Consider the following 18,350-nt stretch of genomic DNA (forward strand, 5'->3'; position numbering starts at 1 on the left):
CACATTCATGCAACTGTCCGATCAACCAATCACGTGACAACATCACAATGCATAAAATCATGCAGATACAGGTTGAGAACTTCAGTTAAGGTTTACATCAAACAAGAGAATGAGGGGGGAAATGTGATCTCGGTGATTCTGACTGTGGCATGGTTGGTAGTGCCAGAAGAACTGGTTTGAGTATTTCAGAAACTGATGATCTCCTGGGATTTTCGCACACAACAATCTCTAGAGTTTACACAGAATGGTGCACAAAACCAATAAACAGCTGACAGAAAGGCTACGGTAACTCAAATAAACACTCTTTACTACCATGGTGAGCAGAAAAGCACCTCAGAACACACAACACATCAAGCACTGAGGCAGATGATGATCTACAACAGCAGAAGACAACATCAGGTTCCCCTCCTATCACCCAGGAACAGGAATCTGAGGCTACAGGCTCACCGAAACTAGACAGCTGAAGATAGGAAAAAGACCAGGCCATGTTTTTCAAAAACTGCCCACATTTAATAAAACTGTAGTACTAACTACTGAGACATGACCATTTGATGTATGAATTTCACAATTAGTTTCCTAAAAACATTTTGTCCATGGTCCATGGATCATGGTTTGTTATACTCTAACTAATCCACGAGGAGCCACAAACAATACAACATATTTGAATTGTTTATATTGTATTATTTAGACCACAATATACAATATGGAATTCACTGTTTGAACACCAACTAATGTTTGTGTTCAATATTATGTTTATAAAGCCACATACAACATGTACATTTTTTAGGTATCTCATTGAATCCCTAATAAGAGATGAGCACAATAAGATGACATGGTTACACTGGACGCCTGTTAAATTAGTTCCCATGGGGGTAAGCCTTCGGTTCCTTATTAAAGATCAAGACCACCTTCATAAAACATTCAGTTACTATTCCACTTAACCCAGGTAAAATGCTGTAGTTCTGCAAAACCTATTTAAAAAAAACACACACACTAAAATACCCAACTTTTCTGTTATCCGAAATTCTAAGATATACGTACTATAAAACTAGTTGAGGGGAAGTCCAAAAAAACATGACCTTGGTCTCAGATTGAATCCACTGTGTTCGGAACCGTGACTGGACTATATAAGAGTCCAGCGCTGTAATTCTGTTAACAGTCCAAGTGTCAGGTGAAATACAGAGAACATACAGTAATAAATCATGTAGATTTACTCTTTGAGCCCATTAAAGCTTGAAGTGCTCACCTCACAGCCGGCACAGCAACAGTGATGAGTGTATTTCAGCACGCTGGGTGATATTTTACCAGGATGTCTTTTCTTGAGTCATATTTGTTTCACAAGAAATTCAATAACTCTCCATAATCACAGGATGCTGGAGTTCATCATGATTCAGTGTCAGTGCAATAGAAGCTCTCTAGTGCATGCATGAATAAAGAGCCAAAGGGATCAGATTGGATAGGCAGTGCTAAAGAGATACCTCATAAAAGCTAATGCAGTTATGTAATATATTAGGAAATATGTCTAAACATAAAACCGACAGAAGCTGTTCAATGTTCAATGTAACACCATACAATAAATGCTTTTGGGTGTTTAATGCTAGCTAATATATACATGAATGCAAGTCATAGGCTAGTAAATCTTTATAAATAGAACAAGCTTGCGTTACTGTTTGTATGGGTTTTATGTTTTTTCCCAGTGTCTGTGTGGGTTTCATCTGGGTTCTCCAGTTTCCTCTCATCTTCCAAAAACCTGCTCTTAAAAAAATTAATAAATGAATAAAAATGATAAAGGGAAACTCAGCATGCTGAAATGTACACCTTAAAGGGAACAGGCGTATCTGGTTAAGATTCGTTTTCTGGAATTTTCCACTGCTTCTGTTCAGACAAAAGTCTTTTGTAACTTAATTTATAATTTAGTTGAATCTTTTAGAACTTATATTTCTGTATAAACTACATATTGTGTGGGAAATATTTTTTTTAAATGCGTACTTTGGTTTGATAGTGAAAAAAGTATCTTAGCTAACATTATTACAGGGGAACATACTGCTGAAGTCGGCTTTATGTAATAAATGGAAAAAGGCAAACTAGTATTTACTTATAAAGAATTTATTCTTGATTTAGATTAAAAACCGTACATAATTATATTTATTACAGTTACAATCGTCGTTTAGGCTAATAGAAGTGGAAGATTTTTAAAGTGTTAGTCGCTGTTATTCCACTAGGGGGCAAACTAGAGCAATAAACTCAGTGTCATGAACTCAGCTACTGACAAAATATGCTAATGAAGTAATTCTTCATTAGCAAGCTAAAACTAATTTGATGTGTAATCCCAATTAAGTCTCATTTCAATTCTACTTTAAAATGTAGAAACATTTAATAGGGTGAATACTGTACATTATGGTAAAACAATAATTTGGGAAAAATTGTTTTCTTGGTAGTAACCAGCAGTCCACATTTCTTGTTCTGTAGGTGATACATACATACAATCTGTTTGTACAGTCAGAATATATCTTTCAGATAAACACGGATTTAAAAAAAAAAAGAAAAAAGAAAAAAAAAGATGAACACATTTAAGATATTTGATCGAGCTACTGAGCTGATTTTCTTTTTCGGGGGGCACGTGACATTGGTTTAAGTAAAATGATTCAGACAACACGTTGCTCAGTGGAGCAATTTTACAAATAACAGTAAACAAATTTGTGGCGCCATCTTGAGGGAGGAGCTGGTACTGCACCCAAATTGGCAGCGCAAATGCGCCTGTTATTTTTTCTGTGTAATTTTATTATTATTTTAATTTTTATTTGCAGCTGATTATTTTAATTTTTATTGCAGATTTCGATCATTTGACAGAGAATATTTTTTTTTGCATCAATGCAAAGTGGACTTTGATGTGAGAAAGCAGTACACACACGGCTGTGTGTGTGTGTGTGTGTGTGTGTGTGTGTGTGTCTTTGACATCGGGACAGTATTCTTGGCTAGCTCGCTAGCAGGCAGGGCTAGCTGCTGCATATTCCAGTGAAGCAGGCGACTTAAAGCGAGGACTTGTTCTTGAAATAACAAGAAAATAATCCCGTTTCCATGGACAACACGTCCATCATTACCCAGGTAGCAAATCCAAAGGAGGAGGAAATCATTTCTTCGAGTCAAGAAAAAGGTGAGAGATGTTCACACACACACACACACACACACACACACACACACTGGCTGATGTTGATGTTGATGATGGGGTTTGGTTTATTAGAGGAATCTCAATGCAACACTGTTGCATCACATTTCTAATGAGTGCAGAGATCCAGCAGCACGCGCTATTGACATTCACACTAAAATCCATTTAAATGAATAGAGCTTAATTAACGCACGCGACTTTTTTTCTTCTTCTCTTTTTTCAGTTATATAATGAACAATAGCAGCAGTTCCTTAAACAGCATCGTTAATCACAGAAACACAACTGGCCCTATAAATAAACACATGCGTAATAATGTTTTTATTTGTTATTTTTAATTCATCTAGAAGGTTAGTAGATCAACAGTGAAGTGTAAATATTAGCTCTTCATTACTGCGTCAAGCTCGTGTCTGTGCTACAGGGCAATTAAATTCAAGCAGGATTATTCCAATATTGATTAGAGTTTACATTTATGTTATAATTATGCAAAGGTGGGAATTCAAATTTTGACATTTGAAATGAGTCGAAAGAGATTTTGTGTTATGTCCATGTTTGGGATGAAACATTTATTGTTGTTGTTGTTGTGATTACACTAATATTATACAATAAATACCAACATAACAACTACTACTACTACTACTACTACTAGTTATCATTTATTATTATCATTACACAAATATTATACAATAATAAATACCAACATCAGTACTACTACTACTGTTCTTGTTATTATTATTATTATTATTATTATTATTATTATTATTATTATAACAACAATGGATGGCATGGTGGAGGCACAGTGGCTTAGTGGTTAGCACATTTGCCTCACACCTCTGGGGGTTTGAGTCCTGCCTCTGCCCTGTGTTTGCGGAGTTTGTATGTTCTCCTCGTGCTTTGGGGGTTTCCTCCGGGTATTCCGGTTTCCTCCCCCAGTCCAAAGACCTGCGTTGTAGGCTGATTGACATTTCCAAATGGTCTGTAGTGTGTGAATGTGTGTACACATATGTCCCACGATGGGTTGGCACCCCATCCAGGGTGTCCCCCGCCATGTGTCCCTGTGATAGGCTCCCCGCGACCCTATGGGGCATGGTGGCTCAGCAGGTAGCTCCAGGTTCTGGGTTTGATCCTAAGCTAGGAACAGAGGTTTAATATTGTAAGCAAAATGCACAACAGGTTCACAATATCTTAAAACATAAATAAATACGTTTATACATTTTTTCCCCCAAAAAAATTTGATTGAAAAAAAAGTGTCTGACCTGGGGACTGAAACGTAACGAGCTCGGCAGCAGTAACAGAGTTCCAAAGTTGGCTTAAATGCCAGCTTTCTGCCACTTCTGGTATTGAAAGCTATTGAAGAGCTTTTTTTAACCATTATAGCGTGGTCATCTAACCGTATGACGTATAAGGCACGTTGCTCATTGCAATCCAGAGCTATCAGACTAGTGCAGATCATTGTGCTGACGGAATGGAAATTGACTTATTGGGCATTTTCAATCATTATAAACAAATGAATTCTATGATGACTTTGAATGAAGCCTGTTATAAGCTTAGTCAGGACACTGTTGGGTTTCTGTGTGTAGAGTATCCTGACTCTGTTTAGCTGCTGGTGAGCAGGACCATGGGAAAGGGGAGGGGTTTGAGCCCCCTGCTGGGCAAACAATTCACACCTCTTCAATAACATTGGTGCAGAGATAAAACAGACAGCAGAGCTAAACAAATACAACTGCCAGTAAAATGATAACATTTAAACTGAGTAGCCTAGGTAAAAAACACTCACTCGGCTCAAATGGCTCTGTTTATGCGAGCTTGTTTTCTTCTCATGCCCGGACCATGCTGATTGATGATTTAAGGAGTCGTTTTCTTCGCTATCGTTAGAGGATCCTCGTCATATAATCGGACAAGCAAATCACACAGTCTGTTATAGAATTCAGTCAAGATTTTATCGGGATCTTGTACAGTGTAGATGCTGTTATCTAAAACGACTTACAAGCTAAGAAAATCGAATAAAGTACGCAGTTGATCAATTGATGGTGAAGTCTTGATCATTGACCTAACATTGACTGTCTGGCAGTTTGTGGATTTCAACTCAAAACCTTCGAGCCACACAGTAGTTTAACTGCAGAGACACCAATTTGTGGTGAAATTCAGAAAAGAGCTACATGAAAGTATAGAGGTAGTACACAACCAGATTCACATATCACATATCTCAGAGTATAGCTCAACTGAACATTTTTTCCCTCCTTTTTGTCTTTCATTTTGCCTTTACGTTATACATTTGTACCCATGTTTTGTGAGGAGCAAAGCAAAAACATGAGAATGTTATAATAGAAAGAGATTCCTTTGCTTTAAGGCGTTCAAACAGATGGCAGTGCACATGGCATGAGTGCATAGCCGAGGACAGGGGAGCCTGGGAACATGAACTGACCTCTGAGTCTCAATGTGTGTCCAGTGGATGAACAAAAAGACGGATTAGAGGATTCCCCAACCATGAACAGAGGGCCATGTGACAAAGCAGAGCTCATTCCTCTGTGTGCAATTGTGTGTGTGTGTGTGTGTGTGAGAGAGAGAGAGAGAGAGAGAGAAAGAAACACCTTTGTGTTTGCCTGTCACTTCTTGTTTTCGTACTCCAAAACCAATTGGACATACCATTATGTTTGAACTCACTTGTGCCGATGAAGCAATTTTGTTTTGTGGGAGCTTCATCTCTTATTTATTTATTTATTTACAACACACTAACTCGCAATACAAACCAAGTCTACTTTTGACTTTGGTCCTTGACTTTTGATGGCTGAGTATTCCTGAACTGCGAATCTTGAATCAATACTCATGCAGGATCATGTTGCACTCGCTGTGTACTGGACACACATACACACACACACACACACACACAAACACGATCAGACCAAGCTGAATACAGCTGCCCTAATTAATCGGAGTACAGGGGCCTCTAGGGTTATATATAGTATCAGTTGTAATAATTGCCTGCCAAAATTTTTAATGAGATTGTTGATAAAAATGAACAGGCTTTGATGATCCTGTTTGGCATTTCATTGCTGTTCCAGAGTGAGATATATCGTGTTTGCAATTTAAAGGTACAGTCAGTGATTTGTAAAAGTTTAATTAACCTGTTAGATCAAATAATTTTAAAGGTGTGATTCCCAATAATGGTTCATAGTAATGACCTGCTATAGATCTGGCTAGTTTCTATCTTTCAGGCTTCTGTTTACATGTTTCTGGCCCTGAAAACAGAGATTCTCAGCTTTAACAGTTTATTTACCTATTTAAATTCATGTAGTGCACTTTACAATGCATTTGTCTAGACTGCACTGCACTCAGAGTACTAAAACGGTACTGAATCTTTCCTTTCCTTGTTGCTGGGGTGGAACCCTCAAGCATACACCTTTCATAGCTTTAGTATGTACCTCAACCACGAATGGTGCATGCAGTGTGTCTTTAAATCTTTACAGGCCAATTATGAACCTTAATTTTTAAAATTAAGATATATATTAATGGTACAAGAAAGAAGGGTACCATCCAAGCAACAAGGTAGGATTTAGTACTTAGATGACAACTATGATCCAAATACACAGTCTTTCAATAAATAGTAATCACTATATTCGGAAGTCGGCCATGTAGAGTAGCCAGTCGTTCACGCAGAAATTTGAAAAATAAATAAATAAATAAATAAGAAATGTGCAAAGCAATGATACTTCAAAGTACACGAGGAACCGGTTTTCAAAGATGTGGAAAATAACCCATCTGGTTCATTTAATATGTCACCTGTCTGTACTTGCCCATTTCCCATCTTGAGCATGAAATCATAAGGAAAAATGGCCGACACATGAAAAAGATTTACCAACCACTACTGTAATGTTACGTTAATCAGAATCCTGTGACGACTTCAGTAGAAGAGCAGAAGTGGTGTAATGCTAATACGGTAAACATATCAGTGTGTGAACTTGTCTAAGTTCTTATGATCAAATTCATCTAAGTGCAAACTCCAATGTTTGGGTGTGTGAGAAACTATGTCACGACGTTTTATCCGGACTCCCTTCCCTCCGAATACAGCCTGAGTAGGCAACATTGGTTACATCTCGGACACACCGCTTGATCTTACTCTGTGAAATCTGATGCACTGGATCTTATACCATGACGATCCTAATCCTCTCGAACCCTGGCTTTTCAGTCCCTAAACATTTCAGAACTGCACAAGGCTATTTTCAGAAGCATATCGGTTTCATCGTGAACACCGGCATGACTACAAGATACGAGGCGTATATTTAAACACCTCCCAGTGTGAGTGTTTATAGATTTTCTCTGCATGCATTATGGATGGGGGTTTAATGAGGTTAACATCGGGAAGTCATCGCTCAGGGTTTTCGAACAAGCGCTCCAGGGATACCACAGGTGATAAATATGGATCTGTGTGGAGGACAAGATGAGATCAGGGAAATGGACACACTGTTAATATCCTGTTTATTTCCGAGTCTTCGTGTGCAGTGTTGTGAAATGGGTTGGTTCTGCTTTATGTGCTGTCTAATTGTTCCCTAGTGTGACCGGCACAAACAGACGAGCTGTATAATGCTCACTTGTTAAACTCCAGTTTATTCGTTTATTCTATTATATTAAATGACAGAATGACATCTAATATGATACATTAAGGATACATTGTCACTTGCTTTCTGACCTGCCCTCCAAGGAAGGTTTAACTATAACCCTCAGACATGGACTATAATAGATGTTTTTTGTTTTTCGCACCATTCTGTGTAAACGCTACAGACTATTTGCTGATTTGATAAGCACATGAATGGATACAGGGTTACAGGTACAGGTGTTCCTATTAAAGTGTATATTGCAGTGTTGGAATAATAAAGCACCTTTCCCACCACGTTTGTTTTTCTCACTTGCCCCAACAGCACCCACTCCCTAAAAAGCGGCATTTTTCAGAACTTTTTTCAACTTTGGAAAAAAAAAAAAAAACAACCAGCACGAGCGTTTTAAAAACCGGACGCAATCAGCCCATCTCGCATCCGCTTCCAGTAGGACTACGTGTAAAATGTGAGCTGGCTATTGAGAAAAACGGCAAGCGTGAAAGCAGCCTTAAGCTTCATACCCTTAAATATATAATTAAATATAATTATATGTAGTGCAGCGTGGCTGTCTGTCTATCACATTACAGCCAAACTGGACAACTTTTTTCAAATATCTTTTAATCACTCAGGAAACACTGGACGAGCTGTTTACTCTAACCAGATTACTACATAGCTGAGCTGGGATGTTTATATCCTGACTCAGTGCACTCTGACCGCCTGTTAGTCCCAGCCTGGTACATCCTGCTGAATCAGATTTCACAAAGGAAATCTCTTTACTGGTGTTTTCTGTAATTCCAGCTGCCTGAAAGCATTCGTGTTACAGAATAGATTCATTTCTTAAATATAACGACCCCTTTTTTTCCCCCCAAAATCTTGCTTATCTGATTTTTTTAAATGCATAATTTATCTTTTTTGTAAATATCACAATACGCATCAGCTGCTTGTTTCCCTTTTGGTCCATGTTAATCTATTTTATTTGTCTATTCTCCACTTTTCTTTTGTCATTCTCTCATTTCACCCTCCCCTGCCCCCACCAATTCTCACTGGATGTTGACCAAAGTGAAGCGATTGATGACTGATTTGTTTCTGAACGTCTCCGTAGTCCCGGTGAATTCATTTGTCTTTATTGGGAAAGGCAGCCGTCATGTCGGTGTGCTTCGAAGCTGCGAGGGCATGCTGGGAATTGAGCTGTTGTAGACACAGTAGTCTGATCGATGTCTTACAGTGTAGGCTCCCACTCGAACGACTGTACATTCGCTTTTGTGCTGAGCAATTAGCATGCTTATTGAAATAAATGAGTGGTGTGTATCGCTCTTTCCAATACAATGTATTATCGTGAATGATTCATACTATATGATTCAGCTGTAATAATGTGATTCAGAATGGTAAAAAGAGATTGCTTGTAATTCTACATGGCATGCAAGACAACGCACAACACACCTGTGAGAAGGAGAGGAAAAACGACTGATCGATAGATATGACACCTTTTTTTATGGCTTTTATTCCTTTCCATTTGGAAAATGGTTTATTCTAATCTGTCTTTATTATTCTAATATAAAATATAGGTAAACAATGAAATAAATAATACTTTGTACACAGCAATTAACCTCTCATTGTTCTATATGTGTGTGGGGAAAAAGTGAGCAATGGGAAACCAAACTGAAACTGGGACTGACAACCACAGAGACCACACCTCCTTCACTCTGACAGACAGCAGCAGAGGCCACGCCTCCTTTAATTTGACAGACAGGCACAGCGAATCATTACTGAGGCTCCAATGCTGCATACAGGTCACATGGGAAAAATGTAATTCCTACCTTTCACGTTCATTTTAACCTAGGAAATACGAGTATGAATTTTAAAGTATATTTTAGCTTACAGTTAATTACAGTTTATAAGTTTCTCCATTAATTTCAGCTCTATCACAGATTAGGAATAAGGATATTGTGGACTCTGACAGTGACTATGCCTCCTTTACTGCAAGTGACAGACACAGAGGCCACACTTTCTTCAGTATGACTGACAGGCACAAAAGCCATGCCTCCCTCAATGTAACTGACAGGCACAAAGGCCATGCCTCCTCCAGTATAACTGACAGACTAAATAGCCATGCGTCCCTCCTTCAGAACTGGCAGGTACAGAGGCAATGCCTTGTTCAGTATGACTGACAGACACATTAACCACGCCCCCTTCAGTGGAACTGACTAGCACCGAGGACGTCCATGAGACCCTGAATCAGTGCATCCTGAACACAAATATGAGCTCAATAAAAACTAACAAGCTGAACAATGTGCGAATGTGTCCAATAGCCACTGGAGTGTCTAAAAGTTTAAGGCAATTATTTCTGAGGACCCGTCCAACATATCCAGTGGGCCGAGGGTGAGCGAATGCCACTTGTTACCTCTTAGACAGCGAGTGTAAAGAAGTCAATTAGAGAGAACACAGTGGGTGTGGAGTCTTTCAGAAGCTCACTGATTAGCGCTAGTGGAAAACACGGTTCCTCGGTTTTCAGTTTGATCAGCCAGGGGCAAATGGAGTGCATGATCTCCCCCTGTGTCTGCTCAGAGCGAAAGTAATGATTAAGTATTCGCTTAAAAAAGGACCCCTTTGAGAAAGCTTGTTTGGTGCTTGAAAGTGTGTGTAGGTGGGTGTAGGCATGTATGGCCAACAGCTCAAATGTTTCAACTTAAATGTCCATTTGCTGTGACGAGGCACAAATAATGCAATCTTAAGTACGCTTTCGAAGCAATCTAAATCCACTGCATTTGTAGTCTACTATACAGCATGTATGCTTATCAAGGACAAGAAAATACATTGTCCATTTACTGAGAAAAATACCTGTCACCCTGTAGATGTTTAGCATGTACAAGACGTATTCAGTTAAATACAAACTCCACTAAACCTTACACACACCTTACACATTCGTTACACCCTGGAGATACCTGTAAGACAACACCCAGACCTTTTCATACCTGACAACCTTTTTGCAGTTTGTGTAGAAATTCCAGATTTTAGCATTGGAGTATATTGCAATGAGTTATCCCCCCAATAAGTCGATCGATCATGTGACTTTAGAAGGATTGACAGTTGCACAGGTTTTAAACTTCCTGATATTAACTGACAATACCGCCCATCATCTCATCCAAAATTACATATGGACCTCAGGCAGTTCCCATCATTTACAGGTGCTTTGCTGTACAGAAATTCAAATGTAACACTGTTTTTTCCACCGGTTTGTTAGCAAACCTGTATATCATATCACATATCGTATATCACAGAAACGTATTTTTGTTGTTTCATCCCCTCAGGGCAATAGCTAGTGGATTTAAAAAGTCTACACACACCTGTTAAATTACAGGACCAATATACTAAATCATGTCTTTTCCCACCTTTAATGTGTTACAGCAACAAAATTCAGGTGAAAAACTAATGTTTTAGGAAACAAAGGCTTACAATAACCTGGTTGCACAAGTGCACGCACTCTTTTATAATGGGGCGTGGGACTGTGTGCAGAATGAACCGATTACATTCAAACCATTTACATTCAAACAATCCCGTTCAAAAGTAATTATCATACATCAAATAAGTGATTCTGATGAACCCCAAATGAAGATCATTTTCTTGACAGCTTCTTGGTTTAATTCAACTACTGAATCCATGGTCCGCACTGAGCTTAAAAAGCATGTATGGGATCTAATTGTCGAAAGGTGATCAGTGTAAATCAGGTAAGCGGTATAAAAAGAATTTCCATAACATCAGATGTACTGTACCATGGAACACTGTGTAGGCCATCAACAAGTGGAGAAAATGGGGCACCAAAGTGACATTACCAAGAACAGGATGTCTGTCCAAAATAGATAAAAGGACAAAAAGAAAGGCTGCCAAAAGACCTATGGCAAAATGAAAGAAGATGGAGGAATATCTGGCAAGTACTGGTTACCCCCTGTATGTGACAGCACTCTTTCATATTCTTCACCTGTCTGTGCTATGGGGTATGGTGGCTAGACAGAAACCCTTTCTCATAAACACAACATCCATGCCCGCCTAAATCATCCCACACCATGTGGCAAAATATGAACTTTTTGTGCATAATGTGCATAATTCTAAAAGATATGTTTGGTACAAAAACATGACAATTGATAACCCAAAGAACATCATATCTATGGTGAAGCATGGTGGTGGCAGCATCATGCTGTAGAGCTGCTTCTCTTTGGCTGGGATTGGCATGCTAGTCAACATGGAGGGAAACATGGATAGCTTTGAATACCAGTCTATTTTGGCATAAACAGGCCTCTGTTAGACAGCTGACGATGAAGACAAATTTCACGTTCTAGCAGGATGACGACCCAAAGCACAAATCCAAGTCAACAAAGGAATGTCTTCAGAAGAAGAAGATCAATGTATTGGAATGGCTCACTCAGAGCTCAGATCTAAATCCTATTGAAAACCTGTGGAAAGATTTGACTAGGGCTGTGCACAATAGATCCCCTGACAATTTGATAAATCTGGAGCATTTTTGCCGGAAGAGAATGTGCAAACTCTTGCCCAAAAGACTGTGTGCTGTATTACAAGCTAAAGGTGCTTTAACAAAATATAAGTTAAGCGGCATGCATTCTTGAGCAACCATGATATTGGAATTTTTGTTTTCTTCCTAAAATGTTTTTTTTTTTTTTTTTTTTTACCTGAATGTTGTTGGTTGCTATATCACATTAAAGATGGGAAAAGATCTGACATGATTTGTTTTGTTTGTTTGGGGTTTTTTTTTTTGCACAAAAACCTGCAATTTTAACAAGCATATGTAGACTTTTTCATATCCACTGTAATTTATAATATGAAAGTGAAATCTGGTCAAAATAATTGTGCTTATACTGTACTAAGAGCGATCTACAAATAAAGTTTTTTTCTCAAACCTAATCTTAATCACGTAACACTTGAACTGCTTGTGAAGTGTTATTTGGAAATGATGTCCTGTTTAAACTCGTACATTTTAGAAGTGAGGGTTTTACCTACATCAACCAGGAGGTTAGCGCGGCAGGCCGAGGTGCCTGATCTTCCTCCAGCTCTGTAGGACAGCTGTCTGTTTTCAAGATGATTGGACGAGTTTCGGCCCAGAGGCTGCACAACATTACTGTGCCGCTGGGATTCCAGCCCCAATTCCCTGCTCCCTATGTTTAATTTCCCACTCTACGGTTCTTAACTTGTATTTAATGGCAGCGTTCAGCAAGAACAAACGTTCTCTCCGCCAGCTGAGGATTAATTGAGCGGCCGGTGAACGAAAGATTGTCAAAACAGACCAATAACACTGCTGGAGGCTGACAGAGACATGGTGTAGCGAAGTTCTCTCTGTGGAGCGCCGAACTGAAGAGAGAACTGAGACTGGATTGTACATAATTTGATGTTTTGTCTGTGAAGAATTTTAAATAATTCAGGATGCTTTGTAGTAGTAAGTTTTGACTACACTCTTCCATCATGCACCGTAGTGCTTTCTTCAGTGTGTCCCTCTGTGGAAACTCTTAAAATCTCATTGGGAAGCCTACAACAAAGGGGTTTCCTTTTAGAAAAGGTAGCATACAGAATTCAGGCTGTAGAACCTTTAACTAACCAGGGAACCCTTGAGGAACCAGTTTTTCTCATTCTGACAGACTTGTTATTTAGCCATGAATACTTTTCTGGATTGTTTCTTGTTCATGTACCTGATTCTAGGTTATGTGTGTGAAGAATGTTTAGTAGTTCAGGTCATTTCAAAATGTCTCCATAATGAAAACACAAGTTTATTCAGCAAAATTTACCATTTTGGGACAAGTGGTGGTGGTGGGGGTGGGGGGTGTGGGGGTTTGCTGTTATAGGAAAATAATCAACATCCAGTGATGTGATGGCACATTGACGCAAAGCAAAGCTATTATTTTCCTATAACAGCATATCCTGAAATGTTTTTTCCCCCTCTTATACCACAGCAATTTGCCAATGATTGTAATTTTAATTTATTACTGAACAACACCATGTTTTTTTTTTTTTTAACAGTTTATAGTCACCTTTAATGTTGTTAACCACCACTTTCGGCCCAGTCAAATGAGACATTTCAGTGCTGTGGTATAATTCCTAATTATCTCTGAATGTTGATGTATTTTTGTCAAGTGTGTGTAAGAATTAGTTTATATTGTTACTCTAGCACATTTTTAAAAAATGCCTTGCTCCATGGGGAACTAGGCATAGTCTTTAGAGTTTAGGGTGAACTCCATTTAATGGTGAGTGTGTCTCCAGGGAGAGTCTCTAAATGGGACAGAAAGTGTGTGTGTGTGTGTGTGTGTGTGTGTGTGTGTGTGTGTGTGATTGGAGAGTGCTTCCTTTCTTTTGTGGTTCAGAGACGCTTCACTGAACTCACTGCTTCACCTGTTTTGTATCCAATATACATGTTTGTCAAAGAATTGGTCAAAATGTGTGATACGTACGATGTTATTGAAAGCGTAAGCATGAATTTACCCTAATAAACCCGATATGGTGTGTCCCTTCCACTCTGATGCTCTTCTGACTGAGAAAAGGATCTTCACACTCTGCTTCTGGCCTTTATTGCTCATGGAGTGCACTTGATCTCATAATACATTCCAGTTACTAATCCAAATCCAGAACTGGATTTGGACCTGTCTGTGTCCCATCAAATTATAGAATACATGAAAGTTCTCTGCACGTTGCGAGGTGGTCATTTTAGGTCATTTTACTCCATTCTGTAAGTTATGTGCTGTTTATACAACCACAATATGGGAAGTTTTGCTCTTTTAACTGGTAGTAACTCTGACAGTCACGTCGATGTGCACAGTACAGTTATTTTATTCTCATAGCACTTTATTACATCTCATACTAAATAGCATTCTGCTCATCTTCTCAGATCTGACCTTCATTGCTCCCAGAGTGTCCCAAATTAGTTTTCATGGCACGGCATAGTACAGTTGCTAACATGAATCCAGAGCTATCAGTATTCAGGTTGACTACCTGTGCCTGTGTCACGTCACATAACAGTAGCCATGAAAGCAGGAGTAATTGTCTTCAGGTTGTTGAGTGGTGGCAAGTAGCCAGTAGCAGTGGTAGCTTAATGGGTAGGACGATGGATTTCTGATCGGAAGGTCATTAGTTCAAATCCCAGCACTGCCAAGCTGCCGCCGCTGGGCCCTTGAGCAAGGCCCTTAACCCTCAACTGCTCAATTGTATAAATGAGAAGTAAATGAGTAAATCGCTCTGGATGAGGGCGTCTGCCAAATGCCATAAAATGTAAATGTAGTTGACTAATCTAGTGCCCTTTATTCATTCATACATTTTCAGTAACTGCTTTATGCTGGTCACAGTTGCAGTGGATCCAGAGCCTGTCCCAGCATGTGTACTTGCGTACAGTAACAGTGTGGATCACTTGGCAATGGAAATAGTGACAAAAAGCGGGATTTTTTTAATCCCTTCATGTATTGCCAGACCATCTGGTGGAAAAGCGCTATTTTAATAACACTCTCTGTTCACATAGTAACACCATGTGTGCTATTTGACATAAGTACTCTGTAATTTATCAGCCTGCAGCTATACAACTCTAGACAAGGTGTTCGCCGAGGCATTTATAGTGTATCCCTATTTTCTTTCTTTTTTTTTTTAGATGGTGTAACATATTTTTTACCATGAAGGTATGGAGAGAGTTCTTGTTTTGTGGTTACCCTAGTTGCAGGATAAACTGTCCTTTGTAGATATTGTTGTCAGATTAATTTAATTGATATTTAGACTGATATAATTTATCAAAGATTTGGCACAAAGATTTTTTTTTTTAATTGTTGACACATTGTGTACTTAACCAACATATTATAATGTAAATGCACGTACTGTAGGCTATTTTTCTGTGTAACAATGAATACACTACTGAAGACGTATGGGGCAGTGACAGCGCTGCTTTAGTTTCTTTTTACCATATTATAGCGCATTTGGTCCATTTATCACAGATATAAGCAAATACTTTATGTCATTTCAATATTGTTAACACAGCAGAATGAGGACAGTGACAGCATGGAATTTTGTTTTTTAATTTATTCTTTTTACACTTCTGTGACATTAAATAAGATCAAGCAAATGCTTGAACCATGTCCCAAACGGCATGTTAAATGATAAATAGTATGTTAAATAGGATATCATTACGCCATTTGCTAACGTTATTATTATATAGGCATACCATTTAGTGTGCATTGTCCAGTTTAGGACGTAGTTTCCTACGACGTCATTTTCTCTGAATGTGTATTTCTTGTGCATGTATCTTGCAATAAAATTTTGTTTTACCAACCTCCTATACTGTTACTTTTAAGATTAATGGTAAGGCAACATATCTGTGTAGGATACTGATAATACCGTATATATATTGTAGTCATGGTATTATCCCAGAAATATATCAGCATTTTCTTGTTGTTTGGAGCCTGTATGTGACAAAACCTATTTTTTAAAAACCACATCAACGCTGAGCTCCTGCCAGACATCTGAATCAATATTTTCCCTCCGACTAGAGCTGCTGATTCCAACCATTTAGATTATTACATTTAAATATGAGTACATTTTTAATCCATTTGTCCTTTGTAACCAATACTGCGAATGGGCCATAATATACAACCTATATTCAAAGACTTTGCATTATCCGAACTTTAAATATAGTAGATAATGTTTAAAAAAAACTCAACAAACTGTTTGACGTAGAGAAGGTACAATGTGGTTATATTTTAAACTGATTTGTGGAAAATTACATAAAAGAGATGCTTTAACAACAGTGAATATATCAGAAAATAGAGGGGGAAAACACAAATTAGGTCACGGAAGGCAAAGGAAACAATATTATAAGTGAAATGTTTGTAAAATGCAGTAAATAATAGTAAAATAATGTACTACAAAAGGTTTGTCATTGCAGTCCTGGACCATTTAATTAGCTTTTCGGCTCAACAAATCATTTATAGGCGGACTCTTTTTATTATGGATGTCGTACTAATATTGATTATTGTTTTAATAGTTCATGCTATTTATGCTTAAAAGTTGTTAGAGTATACTGCTGTTAAAGGTTAAGTTTTGACTTGATTGATGGGAGTCTCTATAGTTTCAGCCGTGTTGTAACTTGTTCTATCAGGCTCTTTCACGTTACTGTTCTCGTTTTTACTGTTCTAAATATTTCCTCAAGTTCACATTGACTTTTTCTGTGGGATTTATCAAAGCAGGTTTTGTTTTTAAATTGAATCAAGATCAAATTGACAAGAGTTAGTTTGCAAACAGAAACCTGAAATGTTAATAATAATAATAATAATAATAATAAAAATGTAACTATAAATGTAGCTCATATAATAATAAAACAGCTGAAAGTGGTGCTCTGGCAAATAAGATTTTTTTAAACTCTACTTTGGGTAATTTATAGAATTAGACTGAACTGTTACTGATAAATGAAATTGTTGGCAGTGTGGGTGTGTTTTCATTTCTTAGTGCAGCAGTGCATTCCTACTTTGTTGCAATAGTTTCTAGATTTTACCTCAGGATTATTATTATTATTCCTGGATTCCACATACTGTTTGCTAATGTAAAAGTGAAACCAGAGGCAGATTAATTGTGTGTGACATTTATTTGCTGCTACGTGTATGTGCTGGATCTTCCGCTAGTCCCTTTCTATTATCCGTGCATCCTCTCTCTCTCTCGCTCTCTCTCTCTCTCTTCGTTCGCTCTGCAAACCTCCTCCCCTCCAAACAACGTGGGCCGCGGTTGCTGCTGTGTTACGTAACAAACCTCGCTAGTCAGTTCTCTCACATTGTTGTTGGCTGAGCTCTCTGCACTTTATCCCGCCCTGCCCGTCTTTCATCCTGCCACACTCTGGAGCTGTGGTTGTGTGGCCTCGGGACACAAAGATGTCCATACACTAACAAAGGATGAAAAGAAAGATACAGGCTCCATCTATCCAGTGAGCTCACAGTGTCATTATGGCCCCGCACATGTTTTCAGCCTCGGTGCATCTGATGAGGAGATGCATGTGTTTGGATGCATGTGCTCAGTCTCCAGTCCTCTTTAGGTTGGACGTGTACATATATGAAGCAAACTGAAACATCATGTAACATCATGTTCCTGATACAAAGTGTTTGCTTGTTTATAAATAAATAGTTATATGTATTTAATTTATTTAAGAACATAGTAAATTAATAATAATGATAGTAATAAAAATAATAAGAACAGTATATAATAATAATTACAATACTACTACTACTACTTCTACTAATAATAATGGTAATAAAATCTTGCACTTGTTTTTTTTTGTTCAAGCATGCCATGACCTTTCATTTCAGTGTCTTGTTATTTACAAAGGAATTTGTTTTTAATATCCCTAGTACCTAATAAACTGGTAACCCAGTGCAGTGCCCGAAACCCTTTCTTTTCGCCTTTCCTTTTCTCTTGACGCTGTTATTAAAGTGAAGGCTCATGCAGTGGCGAAGCTGGAATGTTGAATTATAGGTTTGCTTCTCGCCTTGTCTCCCCTCAGATGTTGTTGCGAGCGTGTGAAACGCCCCGGTTGCCTTGTTTGTGAAGCTCTGTTGAGACAAGAAAATGTCTCTGTG

The 18,350-nt window shown here is 38.3% G+C and overlaps 1 protein-coding gene across 2 annotated transcripts in view; it reads left to right on the forward strand.

Annotated features, from left to right (window-relative positions):
• The first annotated feature begins 2,597 nt into the window (after positions 1 to 2,597).
• Positions 2,598 to 18,350, forward strand: part of ctdspla (CTD (carboxy-terminal domain, RNA polymerase II, polypeptide A) small phosphatase-like a) — a 44,283-nt gene continuing 28,530 nt past the window's right edge. Inside the window, exon 1 of one of the 2 annotated variants that reach the window (XM_053611461.1) lies at positions 2,598 to 3,154. In XM_053611461.1, the coding sequence (XP_053467436.1) occupies positions 3,079 to 3,154 (76 nt within the window). In that variant the 5' untranslated portion in view covers positions 2,598 to 3,078. The remainder of the gene's footprint in view (positions 3,155 to 18,350) is intronic. The other variant, XM_053611459.1, reaches the window with a different exon arrangement.

The sequence above is a fragment of the Ictalurus furcatus genome, chromosome 23 (assembly GCF_023375685.1).
Source record: "Ictalurus furcatus strain D&B chromosome 23, Billie_1.0, whole genome shotgun sequence".
Classification (NCBI taxonomy): domain Eukaryota; kingdom Metazoa; phylum Chordata; class Actinopteri; order Siluriformes; family Ictaluridae; genus Ictalurus; species Ictalurus furcatus.